General features: G+C 46.7%; 1 protein-coding gene across 2 annotated transcripts in view; it reads left to right on the forward strand.

Annotated features, from left to right (window-relative positions):
- The window catches only part of ACAD10 (acyl-CoA dehydrogenase family member 10), a 226,918-nt gene that overhangs the window by 106,796 nt on the left and 97,576 nt on the right, over positions 1 to 22,546 (forward strand). For both annotated transcript variants that reach the window (XM_063964392.1, XM_063964391.1), the window contains 4 exons: positions 864 to 932; positions 1,039 to 1,220; positions 3,066 to 3,216; positions 16,643 to 16,788. In XM_063964392.1, coding sequence (XP_063820462.1) covers positions 864 to 932; positions 1,039 to 1,220; positions 3,066 to 3,216; positions 16,643 to 16,788 — 548 coding nt within the window. The remainder of the gene's footprint in view (positions 1 to 863; positions 933 to 1,038; positions 1,221 to 3,065; positions 3,217 to 16,642; positions 16,789 to 22,546) is intronic.

Here is a 22,546-nt window from a genome sequence, read left to right on the forward strand (position 1 = left end):
TGGCCGGAGTAAGTGGTGCTGAATGGGTATAGGCTGACACATAACAAAATGACCTTAAGTAATCTATCCTGCGTAGTTATAATGTTGCTGTTACTGCACACGTTTTCACATTATACAGTGTTATATACAGTATATTTTAAATACAGTGTTATATGTAGGAATTACTTTATTAATCCAATTACTATACATATGGGAAACTTATTTGGATATTAAACATCACCATGGAGTTCTTAGACAATGTGCAATTACAAGGCAACAGGACAAGTGTTTTTACACAGGTCACAGAACGACAGTGACTTCTGTTATCCTTATCTGTGGAATAACGTGTGCCCACCACTGTGCATGCATTAGCTGCAACAAATGTGTTGTTTTTTTTTAAAATATTGTTTGTTCTGGGTTTACATGATCACTGGTGGCTCAGTGTGGTGTGGTTTGTCTTCCCTGTTCCCATTTTCAGGGAATGGGAGAACACTGGGGGCTCCACAGAAGCTCCCTGCACAGTTCACGGGTTAGTTCAAAAAGTCTGACAGTGTTCAGGCTGCAGCAACCCGATTCCCTATGTGAGGGTAGGAGAGTAGCAGACCTGTACTCCTTTCCTGTAGAACCATAGGGATTCTGTAACTTTTGTTCCTATGTATTTAAATCACAAAATGCAAGATCGCATGTCACTCAATTGCCAGACAAATCATACGTTCATCAGCAAATTGTAATAAGGATATCAGTGTGTCATTTAAAGGGACTCTATTCATAAGTATGTAAGGTGACAGGGTAGTGTTAATGCTGGCACATAATAAAAAATGAAAGTCCACAAATAAATCATGCTCGATGTTTACTGTTTATCCATGTCCATCCTATGCTTATAGGATCTTAAAAGCAATGGGTGAAGCTGGAGTCCCTGTACCAAAGGTGTACAGCCTTTGTGAAGATTCTAGGTGAGTGTAATATATAATAGGTACTTAAGATTAGCTTTCTTTCTTGTGACTGTAAATTACTATTTCCATTATCTTACACAAATGTAAATTGCATTCTTTCTGACAGCATAATCGGTACTCCCTTCTACTTGATGGAGTATTTAACTGGGCGCATTTTTAAAGACGCTGCTCTGCCAGGACTTGATGCAGAACAACGCCGAGCTATATATAATGCAATGAATAAAGTTCTGTGCAAAATTCACAGTGTGGATATTCAGAAAGCTGGACTGGAGAATTATGGGAAACAGGGTAACTAAATTCAAATAGAATGTTAACTATGTTCACCCGACACCTACATGACAAAAGGTGATGCTGTATAACGTGAAGATAAACATTGATCATTATTTGCTTTGATATACTAACATACTAAGGGCCATATTTAGCTTCAGTTGCAAAATCGCAGATCGAACGATTATCGGCCGTCTGCACATACGCTGCGAACGGATTGCACATGTGTGACCTGCGATTAGCGATTCTCCTGCGATCGCATCTTGATTGACAGTCAGCACCCATTTGTGGGCCTTCACATGGCATTTATGGGGAGTGATCGGGAAAATTCAGGCATCTCATTGCCGTTTTTAGCACGTGCATCTGACGTCAGCTATGTTTAAAAACATGGTGCCTCGGTTTTGAAGATGTATGCGCAATTCTGCAGCTTACAGAATTGCAAATGCATCGGTGGGTGTCTTGTTATATGCTTGGCGGCCTTTTGAACACGCAAGGCGGCTCTTGCTGTGCGATTCTATGCAGTTACAGTTCTGCTACAATCGCAGAACTGCAACTAAAGCTGTAGGAGGTCCCAAGTGTAGTGTGATTCATTCTTTTTACCATAAACAGTGTCAACGAGGTCTCCTCCGTATTTAATATGGGCAGAGACTCCTAACGTATAAGAGTATTAACATCAGTGCTTCTTAATCATTGGGCTTGATTAAATTCACCATGAATTGAATAGTGCCAGGAAGGAGCTACTGGAGATATTCAATTCAGCATGCTGTTATGTCGGAGAAAGCGGGTACTCGTGCCTTGAACATGGTGTTTAATCGTGAGAACCGGCATTCTCAAACTTAAGTGCCTGGCACGATGCTGTTTCTGCCGAAAACATTATCGCGCCAGTAGTTTTGTTGGATTTCTGGTCGCACCCCTCTGGCGCTGAATTGAATAACACTGATAAAGAAGCTCCTTCTTGATCTTAACATACATCACTGTGAGATTTGTTCACAGATTTTCTTCTTCCTATCCTTCAGGTCGAGAGTCTTCCCAATGTCTTCCTCCCATTTGCTTTTATGTGTCTGTTTTTATACGAGTTTGGTATAGTTAAGACATAAGGCCTTTAAAGCCTGCTTTGCATTGGTATAGAGACTTCAACGTAGTAGAATGGGATATCGTGCAGTAAGCATCAATGGAGTTATACTTAGGTCTTAAATCAAGAAATAGGCAAATTGAAACACTGTTTAAAAATATTGAAGACTGTGAAAAGTTGTAGTAAGAATTTGATGTTAAGTGAGGTCCAGCATTATCATTTTGGTCGAGTTATTGATTAATGATAATCCCTCTTCAATAATTCCTAGATTCCAAGGGAGCAATTCAAAGTAAGGGGTGGGTAAAACTACAGTAAGTCTGTCTCTGAAGTTGAGCCAGAATAACAGTTTAAAAAAATAAAAATAAATAAAATAGATGATAACCTCAAGATCTGCCCCTGTTGGAGTGACAAAGTAGTACGAGGTAGACAGTGTGTTCCCCAGAACCAGCAGTACTTCTAGCTATGTTGCAGTTGTGTCTTAAGCTGGGTATACACTGGAGCAGCGGGCATTAGTTTCAACATTGCAACAAATGCCCTAGAGACCAGATTCTGCATACACATTAGAATAAATGCCAATATTTCATTTTACTGAAACATGCGCATTCTCTCTTGTTCAATAACCTGAGCTATACTGCACATCTGCACTGAGCGCATAACTCTCTTAGCCGGTCTCTGGAACTTTCAGTGCTTTGGTGATTGACCTACTTTGGAGGTTTGGTTACAGTGATTTCTAAATGTGGAATGTTTTGTGATTTAATTGATTCTCTAGCCCAAATATGTTTTGTTTAAATAAGGTGCATATGTTCAACGCCAAGTTCAGTTATGGACCAAGCAGTACAGATCTAGTGAGACTCATACAATCCCAGCCATGGAGAGGCTTATTGAGTGGCTTCCGCTTCACCTCCCTGCTGGCCTGGACTCTACTGTTGTACATGGAGACTTTAGGTAACAAGCGCAGAGAAAATCTTCAGATTTTTTAATGTTGTTACATTAATACTTTTAAAGTACACTTCTTTTCAGTGGGAAAATTATTTTGCTCCTATTATCAAAACGGTGAAGGTCTTGCCTGTAGGATGCACATGCTGTGTGTGTCGTGGTCCCTAGAAGAAATTGTACCCTCTACCCACAAAAGAGACCCTGATTTAGAGTAGGCAACAGGAGACCACTATGGGACTTATTGAGAGGTGGACCAATATTTGTGCAGTTGAGTGTTCCCTTTTACTACTGCGCATATGCAAAAGTCTGGTAAGTCCTTACTGCACACACACAAACCAAAGTGTGCTATGGCGTAAGCATTTGCGTATGGCGTTACTATTACTTGAGACAACTTCTGCAATCCATGGGTGGTTCAGGGTGGAGATTTTAGGAGACCTTAAATAAAATAGGAGGGTTTATGGGCATGTAATGGGAGTGTCATGTGTGTTTTTCAGCATGTGGCTGCTATCTCTTTCGCAGCACTGCAGCCACAGTGGCCCTATGTTAAGAAATTCACAAGTGGAGAGGTCGGATCCACCAACGCACATGAGTACTGCTGAAATATGCAAAGTGGAAGTTGCAGGGCTTGCAAATAGGGGAATGCTTAAACTCCCATCATTTGCAAAAATCTCTGAGAAATTGCAGTCACGCCTCTGAATCAGATCCTATGTCTATTCCCTCCTCTTTTTTTCCCCTCTTACGTCCTAGAGCATACTGGGGTCCATTTAGTACCATGTTGTATAGATGGGTCCACTGGTAGCCATGGGCACTTTAAGAATTTGATAGTGTGGACTGGCTCCTCTCTCTATGCCCCTCCTACCAGACTCGGTTTAGAAAATGTGCCCGGAGGAGCCGGTCACAATGAAGGAAGCTCCTGAACAGTTTTCTGCATTTATTTTCTCTGTTTGTTATTTTCAGGCAGGGCTGGTTGGCACCAGCCTGCCTGCTTCGTGGGACTTAGGGGTGGGAATGGCCCAACCTCTTGAAGGGTTAATGGTCCCGTTCCCCGCTGACAGGACACTGAGCTCCTGAGGGAACTATTCGCAAGCCCCACCACGGCGAGCGTACATTCCCGCAGCACGCTGCCACCCCTAACAGCCAGTAGAATGAAAAGTGGTGAGTACTGAGCCGGCGTCCCGGTTAGCGGGGCGCCGGCCATTATGGCGGCACGAGGGTACGGAGATGCACAGCTTCTAAACGGGGCGGAATGTGTTTCCAGACACAGTACACAACTGCGTCTCAGCACACTGTACACAGTACCCAGACTGGCAACGCAGCCTTAAAACGGTTTCTCTCCATTGTAAGCACCAGATTCCTTAGCCAGTATAAAAAAAAGCAGGAAGACTGCGCGCCATTGAAAGGGCGGGGCTTCTCTATGAGAGGATCCAGCAGTTCACCAGCGCCATTTTCCCTCTGCAGTGGACACAGACGCTGACAGGACAGGGATACACAGCTCCTCCGGCGTGACTCCAGATTACCTCAGCTTTACCAGGGGGTCATAGCAGGGGGTAGCAAGTATTAGTGTACTAAGTCCCCTATCAGGTTACTTAGTCTGCGACCCGGCTAAACTTGGCATTAGCGATAAGGGTGCGGTGGGGGCTGGCTCCAAACAACTCTGTGTCTCCCTGAAGGGCTCTTTGTGGGTTAATTGTGCTTAACCTTTTCCTGTTGTGTGTGTGTGTGTGTGTGTGTGTGTGTGTGTGTGTGTGTGTGTGTGTGTGTGTGCTGTCACATTTACATTATGTCAGGCAAAGAGTGTGTTTCTTGTACAGCAGGGTGTTCCTCTTCACCACGGGGCTCACTACTGGGTACTCAGGGTTCACAAGCTAGCGGGGCTGAATCGGAGTGGGTTAATTCTCTCAAAGGAATGATTTCTACTCTTTCTGCAAAATTGTCCCGCAATGAGAAATAGACGCAATACTTAAAACAAACTGTGGATGAGTTTATGAACAGAGACTCAGTCGACAAAAAAGCGTCTCAGTCCCCTCCCATTTGTCCGCAAAAGCGATCTCTGGCCCATATACTGCAATCTGACTCTGACGCTGATGGGTCAGACTTGGAGGAGGGTAGAGGTAGGCTTGGAGGGGGGGGGGGGAGGTGTGGCTCTGTCACAGGGAATAGAGGCTCTTATAGAGCCTATCAGAGATGTTCTGCATATTCCTGATAAGGTGCCAGAGGAGAGTGAGGACTCTTATTTTAATGTAAAGAAGAAGCCCTCAGTTACTTTTCTTGTGTCAAAGGAATTGAATACCCTGTTTGAGGAACCATGGGTTAATCCTGATAAGAAGTTTCAGATCCCTAAAAGGTTGCTCTTTTTCCTTTTCCTCTAGAGGATAGGAAAAAATTGGAAAATCTACCAATAGTGGACGCATCAGTCTCTAGGCTGTCAAGTAAAATTGTATTTGCCTGTTCCTGGTGCAGCCTCCCTAAAAGACACGGCTGATCGTAAAATTGAGACTACACTCAAATCATTGTACATAGCCCAACGCCCCACCATTGCTTGTGCGTGGATCTCTAAAGCCATTGCAAAATGGTCATGTAACCTAGTTGAGCGGTTAGATTCCTTATCTAGGGGGGATCTTGTCTTACACCTGCAGCATATACAGGACTCTGCAAACTTTATGGTAGAAGCCATAAAGGAAATAGATGTGCTTAATGCACACACCACCGCTATGGCAGTGTCGGCACGCAGGGGCTTGTGGCTATGCCAGTGGACTGCTGACGCGGACTCCAGGAAAGGCGTGGAAGGCCTACCATTCACAGGGGAGGCCTTGTTTGGAGATGAACTAGACAAATGGATCTCCACAGCTACTGCGGGTAAGTCTACGTATCTTCCTTCCGCAGCCCCCCCAACCAAGAAGACTTATTCAACTTCAAAGTTACAGTCCTTTTCGGACAGCCAAGTTTAAGGGCAAATCCAGAGGTGCTTCTACGTCCTCCAGCGGCGCAAGAGGTAAACCACGCAAACCAGCAACTGCAGGTGCTCAGGAACAGAGCTCAGGCTCTGCTTCCTCAAAGACTTCAGCATGACAGTGGACCGCAATGCCTGGAAAGCTGTCAGGTGGGAGCCTGACTACAATTCTTCAGTCAGATCTGGTCAAATTCGTGCCAGGATCCCTAAGTCATAGATCTTATTTCCAAGGGCTACAGACTGGAGTTTCCAGAGCTCCCACCTCACAGATTCTTAAAATCAGGCTTGCTAGTTTCACAAGAGGCAAGTATAACTTTACAGCATGCCAACCAAAAACTGGTACAGACTCAGGTCATTTTTACCAGTTTCAACCCATCTACTAAACAAGGGGTACTATTCCAACTTGTTCGTAGTACCGAAGCCGGACGGTTTGGTAGGACTGATTCTGAACCTCAGGTCTTTGAACCCGTACTTATGAGTGTTCAAATTCAAGATGGAGTCTCTGAGAGCAGTGATCTCAGGTCAGGAGGAGGGGGAATTCCTAGTGTCTCTGGATATCAAGGATGCATACCTTCACATTCCGATTTGGCCGCCTCATCAGGCTTATCTACGGTTTGCACTGCAGTACTGTCACTACCAGTTCTAAGTCCTGCCATTTGGTCTCTCCACGGTACCGAGGGTGTTCACCAAGATGATGGCAGAGATGATGTTTCTACACCGTAAACAGGGAGTGAACATAATTCCGTACCTGGATGAACTCCTGATAAAAGCTCTGTCCAGGGAAAGGTTGCTGGACAGCATTGCTCTCTCAACCAAACTCCTCCAGGATCACGGGTGAATTCTGAACCTTCCGAAATCTCACCTAGAGCCAACACAGAGGCTCCCATTCCTGGGAATGATACTGGACACGGAGTCACAAAAGGTGTTCCTTCCGTTGGAAAAGGCATGGGTCCAGTCGATGGTTCAGGATGTTCTGAAGCCAACCTGGGTGTCGGTGCATCTATGCATTCGCCTTCTGGGGAAAATGGTGGCCTCTTACGAGGCGCTTCAATACGGAAATGTTTCACGCAAGACCCTTCCAGCTCTATCTGTTGGACAAATGGTCCGGATCACATCTTCACATGCACCAGAGGATCTGTCTGTCGCCAAAGGCCAGGATCTCCCTTCTGTGGTGGCAACAGTCCTCTCACCTCGTCGCAGGATTGAGGTTCGGAATTCAGAACTGGATTCTGTTAACCACAGATGCAAGCCTCAGAGGTTGGGGAGCAGTCACTCAGAGGGTGCAGTTTCAAGGAAGATGGCCAAGTCAGGAAGTCATCCATCCAATCAACATTCTGGAACTCAGGGCCATATACAGCGCCCTTCTGCAGGCCTCACATGTTCTTCAAGATTGGGCAATTCAGGTCCAGTCGGACAATGTGACGGCAGTAAACGCACATACACCGACAGGGCGGAATGAAAAGCAGATCAGCAATGTCAGAGGTCTCAAGAATTCTCCGCAGGGCAGAAAGAAACGCTGTGGCATTGTCAGCGGTCTTTATTCCGGGAGTAGACAACTGGGAAGCAGACTTCCTCAGCAGACACGACCTGCACCCGCAAGTGTTCAGGTGCTTGACAAGTCGATGGGGATATCCACAGATCGACATGATGGCCTCTCGCCTCAACAAGAAGCTCAGGCGGTATTGTTCCAGGTTGAGAGACCCACAGGCGGTGGCGATAGACGCCCTGACGACTCCATGGGTCTATCATTGGTGTACGTGTTTCCTCCACTTCCTCTGATCCCAAGAATTCTAAAACGAATAAAAAGGGAAAAGGTTCAGGCAGTACTCATTGCTCCGGACTGGCCAAGAAGGGCCTGGTACGCGGACCTTCTGGAGATGCTTCTCGAAGATCCGTGGCCTCTACCTCTTCGCGAGGATCTTCTGCAACAGGGCCCGTTCATCTATCAGGACTTACTGCGGCTACGTTTGACGGCATGGAAGCTGAATGGCTGATTCTAGCCAGGAGAGGGGTCCCTAACAAGTTTATCCCGACTATGATCCAAGCCAGGAAGGAGATAACATCTAAGCATTACCATCGTATTTGGAAGAAGAAATTATTCTGTGGTGGAATTTCATCTGGGACATTTCCTGCTTTTTCTGCAGGCACGCGTGGATGTGGGCCTGCATCTGGGCTCCATAAAAGTCCAGATTTCGGCCTTGTCCATTTTGTTTCAGAAACAATTGGCTTCTCTCCCTGAGGTCCAGGCGTTCTTGAAAGGTGTTCTGCACACCCAGCCTCCCTTTGTGCCTCCCACGGCACCTTGGGATCTCAGTGTGGTTCTGCAGTTCCTCCAATCGGACTGGTTTGAACCGTTACAGGAGGTTGACGTAAAATATCTTACGTGGAAGACCGTCACACTGTTGGCCTTGGCTTCAGCAAGACGTGTGTCGGAGCTGGTGGCTTTGTCTCACAAAAGTCCCTATTTAATTTTCCATGTGGACAGAGCTGAACTCAGAACTCGTCAGCAATTTTTTCCTATTGTGGTTCCGGTTGTCACCGATACCTCTGCTACTTCAAAGTCTTTGGATGTTGTGAGGGCTTTTGAAGGTGTATGTGAAGAGAACAGCTCGTCACAGAAAGACGGACTCACTGTTTGTTCTTTATTATCCCAATAAGATTGGGTGTCCTGCTTCCAAGCAGACAATTGCACGCTGGATCAGACTTACTATCCAGCATACTTATTCCACGGCAAGTTTTCCATGCCCAAAATCTGTACAGGCCCACTTTACTAGGTCGGTGGGTTCTTCCTGGGCGGCTGCCTGGGGTGTCTCGGCTTTACAGCACTGCCGAGCAGCTACTTGGTCAGGTTCGAACACGTTTGCTAAGTTCTACAAGTTCGATACTTTGGCCTCTGAGGACCTTCAGTTTGGTCAATCAGTTCTGCATGAACCTCAGCACTCTCCCACCCGGTTTGGGAGTTTTGGTACATCCCCATGATACTAAATGGACCCCAGTATCCTCTAGGACACAAGAGAAAATAGGATTTTAATTACCTACCGGTAAATCGTTTTCTCGTAGTCCATAGCGGATACTGAGCGCCCACCCAGTGCTTCGTTCTTCCTGGACTGTTACTTCGTTAAGTAATGTTGGTTCAGCTGTTGCTGTTCCTGTTTCAAGTTTGGTTAGCTTGGCTTTCCTCTTGTTGCGTGTGCTGGTTCGGAATCTCACCACTATCCTTATCTATCCTTCTCTCAAAGTATGTCCGTCTCCTCGGGCAGAGTCTGGTAGGAGGGCCAGTAGAGGGAGGAGCCAGCCCACACTATCAAATTCTTAAAGGACCCTTCTATGCCCCATGGTACTAAATGGACCCTAGTATCCTCTACGGACTACGAGAAAATGTTTTACCGGTAGGTAATTAAAATTAATTTTTTTTGAACAGCAAAGCCTATTTCTAAACCCACCAGACCCACGGTATACATTTCCCGACTATGGAATCCCGATACAGATCGCAAGACCCGCGCCGGAACCCAGACAGTGACATCCCGGGTGGTTTTAGGGTTAGCGCCATTGGGAAGGTGAGTTAAGGTTAGGCATCATAGGGGGGTTAGGGTTAGACATTAGGGGGTGGTTAGCCATAGCTGCCACCCCCCTAGCTTTAGCCCTACCTGCCCCCAGGGGAATGTTAGGGTGGGGGGGTTAGGATAGTTAACACCCAAAACAGTCGACATTATAAAATTTGGTCATGTGACCGTGGGCATCCCAAACATCGGCAACATGAGTCACACCCCTGCACACAGCACCCAGCCAAGACAGGAGCCAGTGAAGGATAACACCCCGTACAGGAACAGCGTCTCTTCATGGCACTCTTGGAGACGGGCCCTACAGTGATCCAACCTCTGCACAGGCTCTAGGAGAGGGTCGGGTAGTTGGTTGCCAGCGCATGGTAGAGAGTGAAAACAACATGCACTCCTTCACCTGGTGTTGCACCCTTTCCTGCTCCTCTTCCATCACTGCTGTGCTGGGTCTGGTGGGTTTAGCTGGGCTAGAACAGACTGTGGGCATCACAGTGGGCCTGATTTAGATTAGTATGTAAATTGTATGGTTTACCTACTAATCCGAAGAGGGGCGATCTGCTCATTTGCAGAATGAGTCCTGTGATCATGCTCGCAGTGCTCGATAGTGCAACCTAATTGACAGGCTGCGGCCGTTTGGGGGCGGGGAGGGGGTTGTGTCGGCCAGTGTTTTGGGTAGTGCCTAAGCCTGGTTCTGCATCTGGTACACAAGATAGCAGTTTTCCATTCATGGTATTTCACATGGGAAGGTTAGCAAATCAGTTGTAAATGGTGGGAATAATTTAAATAAGGTATTTCTCCAGCAGGGTCCACAGGTTGGGATATGATGAAGCAACAGCGGATTTGCACCAATCAGTCAAAGCTTTTTGTTCTCCCAGCATGCAACGGGCCCGTCCATATATCCCGCCTCCTGGCTCAGGCAAATCAGTTTTTTGTTTATTGCGGCAGCCCTAAGCTTTCTTATTTTACTTTTATAGTCTTACTATTTTTTTCTTGAGTGATCTTTCTAAAAAGCGTCTTATACGTACCTTAGAAAGAGTCGCTTCAACAACTCTCCGCCGGGTCACGACAACGCTTACCCACGAGTACAGTGCTGTTTCAGCAGGCGTCTGTGTCAGATATACTAGCAGGTCCAGTAGACGTTACCAGGCTGTGGCTGGAGCACGGGGAGAAGATAAGGCATCGGTTCCACTTAGAAGGGGAATACGGTCACAGCCGCACTGTTATGGGAGGAGACTACCAAACAGCCGCTGACGCGGCTGCCACCTCGGGTGCACCAGCACTAGGCCTTAGCATAGACTCCAGGAATAGTATGAGGCCGTGATCCCTAGGGTTGATGTCAGCAGTGGGGAGTCAGATGCTTTCCTGGTCTCCCCTCCCCCCGGTTCATGACCAATTTCCTCCGAGTCTCCCGCCATGAACTGTTTTCCCGCTTCCGTCTGAGATGCTGTAACGAAGGTGACCCAGTCGCAGCATAGGCGGCTGTGTGACTGGTGCGTCTGTGTTCAATATAGGTTCATGGAGCGGCAGTGTACACTGGATCCACTCAGCGTTCGCAAACGTATTGATCGGTCCTGGAAGCGGGGTGAGTCTCCCTGTATCCCACTCTACTGAGTATGGGTAATACAGCACTAAGTCTCTATCTGCCTTTTGAGCACTAATAGTTAGATAAGTGCCTATTGCATATGAATCTGTCTGCTATTACTGTGGATTCTTTCGCTATGCGTCTGAATATGGTAGATCTGTTTTAATCATGATTCAGTAATATGTTCTCCTACATACTTGAAATTTATTTTTAGTTGATGATGTGCTCATATTGTTTATTATACTAATGTGTAACGTGACTGACTGATAGTGTGATTACTGACTTTACTATATATTCTGTCAGTTTTTTTCTATTCCGATCCTCAATGCTGGTGCATATTAGGATAGGGTCGGATTGTATGTCACTTTAAAAAGCTTAAAGTGATTATAGTCGCAAATTGTGTAGTACACTGTGGAATTGTTGATTATTTATCATCAGAGCGGCAAAGGTGAGGACGATACACTCACAGCAACACCAACACTCATGTTATGTTTGTCTTGCAAAACTGGGTTAATCTCTCAGGATCTGGTTCAGGATGGTTTGTATGCAAATTGCTTTAGCTTTCACCATGGTCTCTTGAAAAATACAAGGCAGATTCAGGTGCAGGTTGATTCGCCTTAGGCTATGTTTGCACAGACATTATCCAGTATAGCTGAACGGATAATTCCAACTCCTGTACCAGGGATAGGTTACACAATTAACCCTTACATGCAGCTTCCCACCTGCGGTTTATCGCTTCCAGCAACAGCCTCTCAAAAGAAACAGGCTGATAAGCCAGTGGTAAGTAAAGCTTCATCCTCACAGGCTACACATGTTTCAGATGAAGACTCATCGGAGGATGAAAGCCCAATAAACTCTGCTTCCGTATATGAAGAGGAGGAGGAAGGTCTCAGCTCAGTGGATGTAGCTGAGTTAATTAAAGCAATGAAAGCCATACTATCCTTAGAGGATTCAGCATAGCCTGTGTAAAAAACCAAGGCACCTTTGTTTAAACGTCCCAAAACAGTTAAGACTGAGTTTCTGGGGTCAGATCAGCTGATGGAAATCATGGAAGAGGCTTGGGCTACGCCCAATAAGAAATTTAGAATTCCTAGGAAATGGAATTCCAGTTATCCTTTTCCAGCTGAGGTGGCTCCCAAGGTAGATACGCATGTGATTTGACTAGTGCGGAAATCTACATTACCTCTGCCTTCAACATCATTAAATGATGTCACGGACAGGAGAGTGGATGGTTTTTTAAAAAACATTTTTTCCCTGTCTGGTGCAGTCATAAGGCCAGCCATGGCTTCAGCTTGGATGGCAAAGGCAGTGGCTGCCTGGCTGATGCATTGGAGGGTGATTTTTCAATGGCATCTAAAGAGCAAAAATCCCATATAGCATATATAAAACAGGCTGCGATGTTCTTGGAAGAAGCAGCATTGGATATGGGTACTATTGCCTCCAGGGCATCAGCTTCAACAATAGCTGCTCGTAGAGCAGACTGGCTACGTACGTGGAAAGCTGATTCAGAATCTAAGAAGGTTTTGGATTCTTTGCCTTTTTCTGGAGATATTCTTTTTGGTAAAGCATTGACAGATATTTTGGAGTCAGAAGCAGACTCCAAGAAGTTAAAAGTTTCCTTCCACATACAAATTCAAACCTAAAGTTCCAGCTTTTCGGCCCTTTCGGTCTCAGGAAAAAGCTAAAGGAAAAAGTGATGGCAGGCAGCCCCAATACAACAAGTCTGGTAAGACTAAAAAGCATTGGGATACCAGAGGACTGGTTGGTAGCACAGAGAATATGCCATCAGCCTGATGGTGCGGGCCTCCACCTGGGGGATCCAAGGGTGGGGGTCCGACTACTTCAGTTTGCACAGATCTGGCAGCAGTCTACAACAGATGCCTGGGTGCAGGAAACGGTATCTCTATGTTATGCTTTTGCCTTCAAGAAGCACCCTCCTCAAAGGTTTTTTTTGTACCAGCCCGTCTCGGGTAGAGACGAAGGCCAGGGCTTTGCAAGAGGCAGTTCAGAAATTGTTTCAATCAGGAGTAATAATTCCAGTTCCTCCTGCACAACGAGGACAGGGTTTTTACTCCAACCTGTTTCTAGTTCAGAAGCCAAATGGGTCATTCCGGCCCATTCTCAATCTCAAAGTGCTGAACAAATACATGGAGCCAGAGGATTATATGGTATCCCTGGATATCCAGGATGCTTACCTACATGTTCCTATAGCACTGTCCCATCAGTGCTATCTCAGGTTCGCTATCCCCTCCAACAGCATTTTCAGTTCCAGGCCCTACCTTTTGGATTAGCCACAGCACCCAGAGTATTTACCAAATTTATGGTGGTAATGGCAGCTTATCTTCACCAGCAGGGGATAAGAATTTTTCCATACCTCGACGATCTGTTAGTCCTGGCACAGTCACAGGAATTGCTCCTATGTCATCTGCAACAGACAATAACGTGTTTGCAAAGGCACGGGTGGCTCATAAATTGGGCAAAATCGTCATAGTGGATGACTCACTTGGGGACTGTATTGGATTCAATCCTTCAGAGAGTAATTTTACCTCTGAACAAGATATCCAAAGTTCAATCAAGGATTCAGGAGTTGGTACACAGTCAAAAGGTATCCATTCACGCAGCAATGCATGTGATGGGATTGATGGTGTCAGCATTCGACATGGTGGAGTATGCACAGTTCCACTCGAGGCCTCTGCAGCATCTGATCCTTGCCAAATGGAATGGGTTGCATCAGATGATAAAACCGCAGACTATGGTCCTTATGATGGAAGTAAGAAGGTCATTAGCCTGGTGGCTACAGACATCCCATCTGGACAAGGGGAGACCCTTTTGGATATCAGATTGGGAGATTCTGACAACAGATGCCAGTCTCCAGGGCTGGGGAGCAGTATCAGGAATGTTTTGGTTCCAGGGGAAATGGACCAAGGAAGAACATTGCCTGCCAATAAATATATTGGAACTTCGGGCCATATACATGGCACTGATTCAGGCAAAGGACATTCTTCGGGGAAAACCAGTGCAGATCCGCTCGGACAATGCGACGGCAGTAGCATGCCTCAACCATCATGGAGGAACTGGCAGCCAAGAAGATATGAAGGAGGTAAGTCGCACAATAAAATGGGTAGGACATCATCATCCAGCCTTGTCCGCAGTGTTCGTTCCGGGAGTCCTAAACTAAGAAAAGGATTTTCTCAGTCGACACGCCATTCAGCAAGCGAATGGGCTCTACACCCGGAGGTCTTCCAGACTCTAGTAGACAAGTGGGGGTTGCCAGAGATAGATCTCATGGCGTCCCGTCAGAATAATAAAGTTCTCGCATACGGATAAAGAACAAAGGATCCAAGAGCGATCTTTGTGGATGTCCTGTCTGTAAGATGGGACTTTCATGTGGCCTATGTGGTTCCTCCAATCACCCTATTATCCAGGGTGGTGAGAAAGACAAAGCAAGGAAAGGGTGCCTTGATACTAATAGCTCCGGCTTTGCCCAGAAGACATTGGTACACAGATCTGCAGAGAATGTCGATGGATGCTCCACTCCTGCTCCCTCAACGTCCAGATCTACTGATGCAGGGTCCTTGTTATCACAGATACTGGATCGACTGTCTTTGATGGCGTGGCTCTTGAAACCTCTATCCTGAAGTCAAGAGTGTTCTCATAACAGGTAATTCAAACTATGCTCAGAGCAAGGAAACCTTCCTCAGCTCGCATTTATCACCGAATATGGCAAACCTATATTCATTGGTGCAGTGAACGGAAAATGGACCCTAAGTCTTTCAGAGTTTCCAGGGTCTTAGCATTCCTTCAGGCTAGAATGGATAAAGGTTTGAAGGTGGCTTCCTTGATCCTTGAGAGTGCAAGTGTCAGCATTGACTGTATAGTTCCAAAAGAAAATTGCTAACTTACAGGATGTGCATACTTTTTCCAGGGAATGCTGCGCATTCAACCTCCTTTTTGTTCCTCCTCCAGTGCCTTGAGACTTAAATTTAGTCCTAAATGCCCTTCAAGTTGCCCCATTTGAACCACTTGATAAAGTGGATCTTAAATGGTTGACGGCTAAAGTTATTTTTCTACTGGCAATGGCGTCAGCTAGAAGAGTGTCAGATTTAGGGGCAGTGTTATGTCGTCCTCCATTTCTGATCTTTTATCGAGATAGAGCGGTTCTTAGAACTAAATCTGGGTATCTTCCCAAGGTAAATTTCACCTTTTCACCTTAACGAAGAAATTGTAATCCCGGCTTTCCAGTAACCGGGCCTTTCTGCGGCAGATGCATCGCTGGACATGGTCCGTGCCTTAAGGGATCTACGTGGATCATACCAGTGCCATTGGAAAGACAGATTCTCTCTTCATTCTCTACGGATTTCACAAGAGAGGATGGTCTGCTGATAAGCAGACACTGGCAAGGTGGCTTCGGATGACGATTTCAGAAGCATATTCTCAAGCTGATCTCCCTGTTCCGGCTAATGTCTCTGCTCACTCTACTCGTAAGGTAGGTCCATCATGGACAGCACAACAGATATGTAAGGCAGCCACATGATCTTCCATAACACATTCATTAGACATTATGCCATGGATACCTTTGCCTTTCATGACGCCGAACTCGGGCAAAGGATTCTCCTGTCCCCACCACTAAATTACTTTGGGAAATCCCAATGTTATCCTGTGGATAACCTGTGGACCCTGCCGGAGAAATATACGTTATGGTAAGAACTTACCGCTGATAACGGTTTTTCTCTGATGTCCACAGGATCCACAGGGATTCCACCCTGACGCACCTGATTTGAGGATCCTTTTACTCACTAACATCTTCCTTCTTGTACGGAAGGGTGTATATGTGTGTTCTTCTCGCCTGATTAGGGCAATCTATGATGCTCCTGCCTTGAGCTTTGGGAATACAACTGATTTGCCTGAGCCAGGAGGCGGGGTTATATAGACGGGGAGGCCGAAAAGCTTTGACCGATTGGTGCAAATCCGCTGTTTCTTCATCATATCCCAATGTTATCCTGTGGATCCTGTGGACTTAGGAGAAATACTGTTATCAACAGTAAGTTCTTACCATAACGTATATTTGTCATGAATAAAAGCCTGTGGGCAGCAGCTTTGTCACTGCAGCCATTATAGGTGTTAGCTTTTCTATTATGGTCTGTTTGTAAGTGGGAGGTACCTATGGACCTCGCTCATCTATAAGCTTTTGAAAACTCAGCCCATGAAACATTTGTAGAGCCCTATTGCAAGCATTTGCAACTTGCACAGTGACTTTGTAATGGAGCAGTAGTGAATAAAGACTGAGATATAGACACTTTACTAGTCATTTGTGCTAAATTTTCTTATTTTATCTTATGGGTTTAGGTTGGACAACTTGATATTTCACCAAGATAAAGTGGAAGTCCTTGGTGTTTTGGATTGGGAATTGTCTACACTGGGAGATCCCATGTCAGATGTGGCTTACAACTGTTTTGCTCATTACGTTCCACCGGACCTCCCTATTCAGAAAGGTAATAGTGAGAGCCATGTATGCTTTATCACTATTGAACGGCCAAGCTTCATTACTAGAAGAAATTCTATTTGTGTTGCATCAATGAATACACATGATCATCTTATATATTTATATATATATATACAGTACTGTGCAAAAGTTTTAGGCAGGTGTGGAAAAAATGCTGCAAAGTAAGAAAGCTTTCAAAAATAGAAGAGTTAATAGTTTATATTTCTCTTACGTCCTAGAGGATGCTGGGGACTCCGTAAGGACCATGGGGATAGACGGGCTCCGCAGGAGACATGGGCACTTTAAGAAAGACTTTAGGTATGGGTGTGCACTGGCTCCTCCCTCTATGCCCCTCCTCCAGACCTCAGTTTACTACTGTGCCCAGAGGAGACTGGGTGCATTACAGGGAGCTCTCCTGAGTTTCTTGAAAGAAAGTATTTTGTTAGGTTTTTTTATTTTCAGGGAGCATGCTGGCAACAGACTCCCTGCATCGTGGGACTGAGGAGAGAGAAGCAGACCTACTTCTGTGAGTTTCAAGGCTCTGCTTCTTAGGCTACTGGACACCATTAGCTCCAGAGGGAGTCGGAACACAGGTCTCACCCTGGAGTTCGTCCCGGAGCCGCGCCGCCGTCCTCCTCACAGAGCCGGAAGATAGAAGCCGGGTGAGTATGAGAAGAAAGAAGACTTCAGAGGCGGCAGAAGACTTCAGATCTTCACTGAGATAACGCACAGCAGTTAAGCTGTGTGCCATTGCTCCCACACAGCACACACAAACGGCAGTCACTGTAAGGGTGCAGGGCGCAGGGGGGGGCGCCCTGGGCAGCAATATAACCTCATTTTCTGGCAAAAGTAGATATATACAGCTAGGCACTACATATATAAAGAGCCCCCGCCAGTTTTTTATATATTTTAGCGGGACAGAAGCCCGCCGCTGACGGTGCGGGGCTTCTTCCTCAGCACTCGCCAGCGCCATTTTCTCCACAGCACAGCGCTGAGAGGAAGCTTCCTGGACTCTCCCCTGCTTATCCACAGTGAAAGAGGGTTTTAAAGAAGGGGGGGGGGGCACATAATTTGGCGCAAAAATAAAGATTACAGCGCTATCTGGGTAAACATATTGTGTGTTTTTTCCTGGGTCATATAGCGCTGGGTGTGTACTGGCATACTCTCTCTCTGTCTCTCCAAAGGGCCTTGTGGGGGAACTGTCTTCAGATAAGAGGATTCCCTGAGTGTGTGGTGTGTCGGCATGTCTGAGGTAAAAGGCTCTCATAGGGATGAGGTGGAGTAAATGACTGTGGTGTCTCCGTCGGCAACACCGACACCTGACTGGTTGGATATGTGGAATGTTTTAGTGCTAATGTGAATTTATTGCACTGAGTCTAGGGAATGTACAGGCGTCAAACCCTGCCTTTCCCCTATGTCACAGGGACCTCCGGGGTCTCAAAAGCGCCCACTATCCAAAATAGTAGACACTGACGCCGACACGGATTCTGACTCCAGTGTCGACTACGATGATGCAAAGTTACAGCCAGAATTGGCGAATAGTATTCAATATATGATTATTGTAATAAAAGATGTTTTGCATATCACAGAGAAACCCCCTGACACGAGGGTACACATGTATAGGGTAAAGAAACCTGAGGTAACCTTTCCCCCATCTCATGAACGAGTTATTGAAAAGGCTTGGGAATCTCCAGACAAGAAACTGCAGATTCCCAAAAGGATTCTTAGGGTGTATCCTTTCCCGACTAAGGACAGGATACGGTGAGAATCTTCCCCAAGGGGGGAAAAAAGCGTGGACACGCTTATCCAAAAAAGTAAGCTGCCATCCCAAGATATGGCTACCCTCAGGGATCCTGCTGATCGCAAACAGCAGGCTACCTTAAAGTCCATTTACACACATTCTAGTACCTTACTCAGACCGGCAATAGTGTCGGCTGGAGTTTGTAGCGCTGTAGCAGCGTGGATAGGTACCTTATCGACGGAAATTAATACCCTGGATAAGGGTACCATTTTATTGACCCGGGGTCATATTAACGATGCTGTCTTATATATGAGAGATGCTCAAAGAGACATTGGCCTACTGGGTTCTAGAATCAACGCTATGTCGATTTCTGCTAGACAAGTCCTATGGACCCGGCAATGGACAGGTGATGCCGACTCAAAGAGGCATATGGAGGTTTTACCTTACAAGGGCGAGGAATTGTTTGGGGAAGGTCTCTCGGACCTGGTCTCCACAGCTACAGCTGGTAAATCAAAATTTTTGCCTTATGTTCCCTCACAGCCTAAGAAAGCACCACATTATCAAATGCAGTCCTTTCGGTCACAAGAAACAAGAGAGTACAAGGTGCGTTCTTTCTTGCCAGAGGTAAGGGCAGAGGGAAAAAGCTGCACAACACAGCTAGTTCCCAGGAACAGAAGGCCTCCCCGGCCTCTACAAAATCCACTGCATGATGCTGGGGCTCCGCTAAGGGAGTCCGCCCCAGTGGGGGCACGTCTTCGAATTTTCAGCCACATCTGGGTTCACTCACAGGTGGATCCCTGGGCAATAGAAATTGTTTCTCAGGGTTACAAGCTGGAATTCGAAGAGGTGCCTCCTCACCGGTTTTTCAAATCGGCCCTGCTGACTTCTTCCCCAGAAAGGGAGATAGTGGTAAATGCTATTCACAAATTGTATCTTCAACAGGTGGTGGTCAAGGTTCCCCTACTTCAACAAGGGAGGAGATATTACTCAACCCTGTTTGTAGTCCCGAAACCGGACGGTTCGGTCAGACCCATTTTAAATTTAAAATCCCTGAACCTATACTTGAAAAGGTTCAAGTTCAAGATGCAATCGCTCAGGGCGGTCATCGCCAGCCTGGAAGGGGGGGATTTTATGGTATCTCTGGACATAAAGGATGCGTACCTTCATGTTCCCATATATCCACCTCATCAGGCGTACCTGAGATTTGCGGTACAGGATTGTCATTACCAATTTCAGTCGTTGCCGTTTGGGCTTTCCACGGCCCCGAGAATTTTCTCCAAGGTAATGGCAGAAATGATGGTGCTCCTGCGCAAGCAGGGTGTCACAATTATCCCGTACTTGGACGATCTCCTCATAAAAGCGAGATCACGAGAGCAGTTACTGAACAGCGTGTCACTTTCACTGAAGGTGTTACAGCAACACGGCTGGATTCTCAATATCCCGAAGTCGCAGCTGGTTCCTACGACTCGTCTGATCTTCTTGGGTATGATTCTGGATACGGACCAGAAAAGGGTTTCTCTTCCAACGGAAAAGGCTCAAGAACTCATGACTCTGGTCAGGAACCTATTGAAACCAAAACAGGTGTCAGTGCATCACTGCACTCGAGTCCTGGGAAAGATGGTGGCATCTTACGAGGCCATTCCGTTCGGCAGGTTCCATGCGAGGACCTTCCAATGGGACCTACTGGACAAGTGGTCCGGGTCACATCTACAGATGCATCAGTTGATCACACTGTCCCCCAGGGCCAGGGTATCTCTCCGGTGGTGGCTGTAGAGTGCTCACCTTCTAGAGGGCCGCAGGTTCGGCATTCAGGACTGGGTTCTGGTGACCACGGACGCGAACCTCCGAGGTTGGGGAGCAGTCACACAAGGAAGAAACTTCCAGGGTCTTTGGTCAAGTCAAGAGACTTGTCTTCACATCAACGTCCTGGAGCTGAGGGCCATATACAACGCCCTTCGTCAAGCGGAGACCTTGCTTCGCGACTTACCAGATCTGATCCAGTCAGACAACATCACCGCAGTGGCTTATGTAAACCGCCGGGGCGGCACAAGGAGCAGAATGGCAATGGCGGAAGCCACCAGGATTCTTCGCTGGGCGGAAAATCATGTAAGCGCACTGTCAGCAGTGTTCATTCCGGGAGTGGACAACTGGGAAGCAGATTTCCTCAGCAGACATGACCTGCATCCAGGAGAGTGGGGACTTCATCAGGAAGTCTTCGCACAGATTGCAAGTCAGTGGGGACTGCCCAGATAGACATGATGGCGTCCCGCCTCAACAAAAAGCTGTAGAGGTATTGCGCCAGGTCAAGAGACCCTCAGGCGGTAGCTGGGGACGCCCTAGTGACACCGTTGGTGTTCCAGTCGGTCTATGTGTTTCCTCCTCTTCCTCTTGTCCCAAAGGTATTGAGAATAATAAGAAAAAGAGGAGTACAGACAATTCTCATTGTTCCAGATTGGACACGAAGGGCCTGGTATCCGACTCTGCAGGAGATGCTCACAGAAGATCCGCGGCCTATTCCTCTATGACAGGACCTGTTGCAACAGGGGCCCTGTCTGTTCCAAGACTTACCGCGGCTGCGTTTGACGGCATGGCGGTTGAACGCCGGATCCTAGCGGAAAAGGGCATTCCGGATGAGGTCATTCCTACTCTGATAAAGGCTAGGAAGGACGTGACAGCTAAACATTATCACCGTATATGGTGAAAATATGTTTCTTGGTGTAAGGCCAGGAATGCTCCTAAGGAAGAATTCCATCTGGGCCGTTTCCTTCACTTCCTACAAACTGGAGTGAATTTGGGCCTAAAATTAGGCTCCATTAAGGTTCAGATTTCGGCAATTGGCTTCTCTCCCAGCAGTACAGACTTTTGTGAAGGGAGTGCTGCATATTCAGCCTCCTTTTGTACCTCCGGTGGCTCCTTGGGACCTTAACGTGGTGTTGAGTTTCCTTAAGTTGCACTGGTTTGAACCACTTAAAACAGTGGCGTTAAAATATCTCACTAGGAAAGTGGTCATGTTGTTAGCCTTAGCTTCGGCTAGGCGAGTTTCGGAATTGGCGGCTTTGTCTCATAAAAGCCCCTATCTAGTTTTCCATATGGATAGAGCGGAATTGCGGACCCGTCCTCAATTTTTGCCTAAGATGGTGTGGTCTTTTCATATGAACCAACCTATTGTGGTGCCTGTGGCTACACGAGACTTGGAGGATTCCGAGTCCCTTGATGTGGTCAGGGCTTAGAAAATTTACGTGGCCAGAACGGCTAGAGTCAGAAAAACAGAAGCACTGTTTGTCCTGTATGCAGCCAACAAGGTTGGCGCTCCTGCTTCAAAGCAGACTATTGCTCGCTGGATCTGTAACCCGATTCAGCAGGCACATGCGATGGCTGGATTGCCGTTACCAAAATCGGTCAAGGCCCATTCCACTAGGAAAGTGGGCTCGTCTTGGGCGGCTGCCCGAGGGGTCTCGGCACTACAGCTGTGCCGAGCTGCTACTTGGTCGGGTTCAAACACATTTGCAAAGTTCTATAAGTTTGATACCCTGGCTGAGGAGGACCTCCTGTTTGTTCAATCGGTGCTGCAGAGTCATCCGCACTCTCCCGCCCGTTTGGGAGCTTTGGTATAATCCCCATGGTCCTTACGGAGTCCCCAGCATCCTCTAGGACGTAAGAGAAAATAAGATTTTAAACCTACTGGTAAATCTTTTTCTCGTAGTCCGTAGAGGATGCTGGGCGCCCGTCCCAAGTGCGCACTATTTCTGCAAGACTTGTATATAGTTTTGCTTACATAAGGGTTATGTTATAGTTTTCATCGGTCTCCGACTGATGCTATGTTGTTTTTTCATACTGTTAACTTGTTAGTTTATACACGTGTTATACGGTGTGAATGGTGTGGGCTGGTATGAATCTTGCCCTTGGTTTAACAAAAATCCTTTCCACGTACTGTCCGTCTCCTCTGGGCACAGTTTCTCTAACTGAGGTCTGGAGGAGGGGCATAGAGGGAGGAGCCAGTGCGCACCCATACCTAAAGTCTTTCTTA

This window comes from Pseudophryne corroboree, chromosome 1 (assembly GCF_028390025.1).
Source record: "Pseudophryne corroboree isolate aPseCor3 chromosome 1, aPseCor3.hap2, whole genome shotgun sequence".
Taxonomy (NCBI): domain Eukaryota; kingdom Metazoa; phylum Chordata; class Amphibia; order Anura; family Myobatrachidae; genus Pseudophryne; species Pseudophryne corroboree.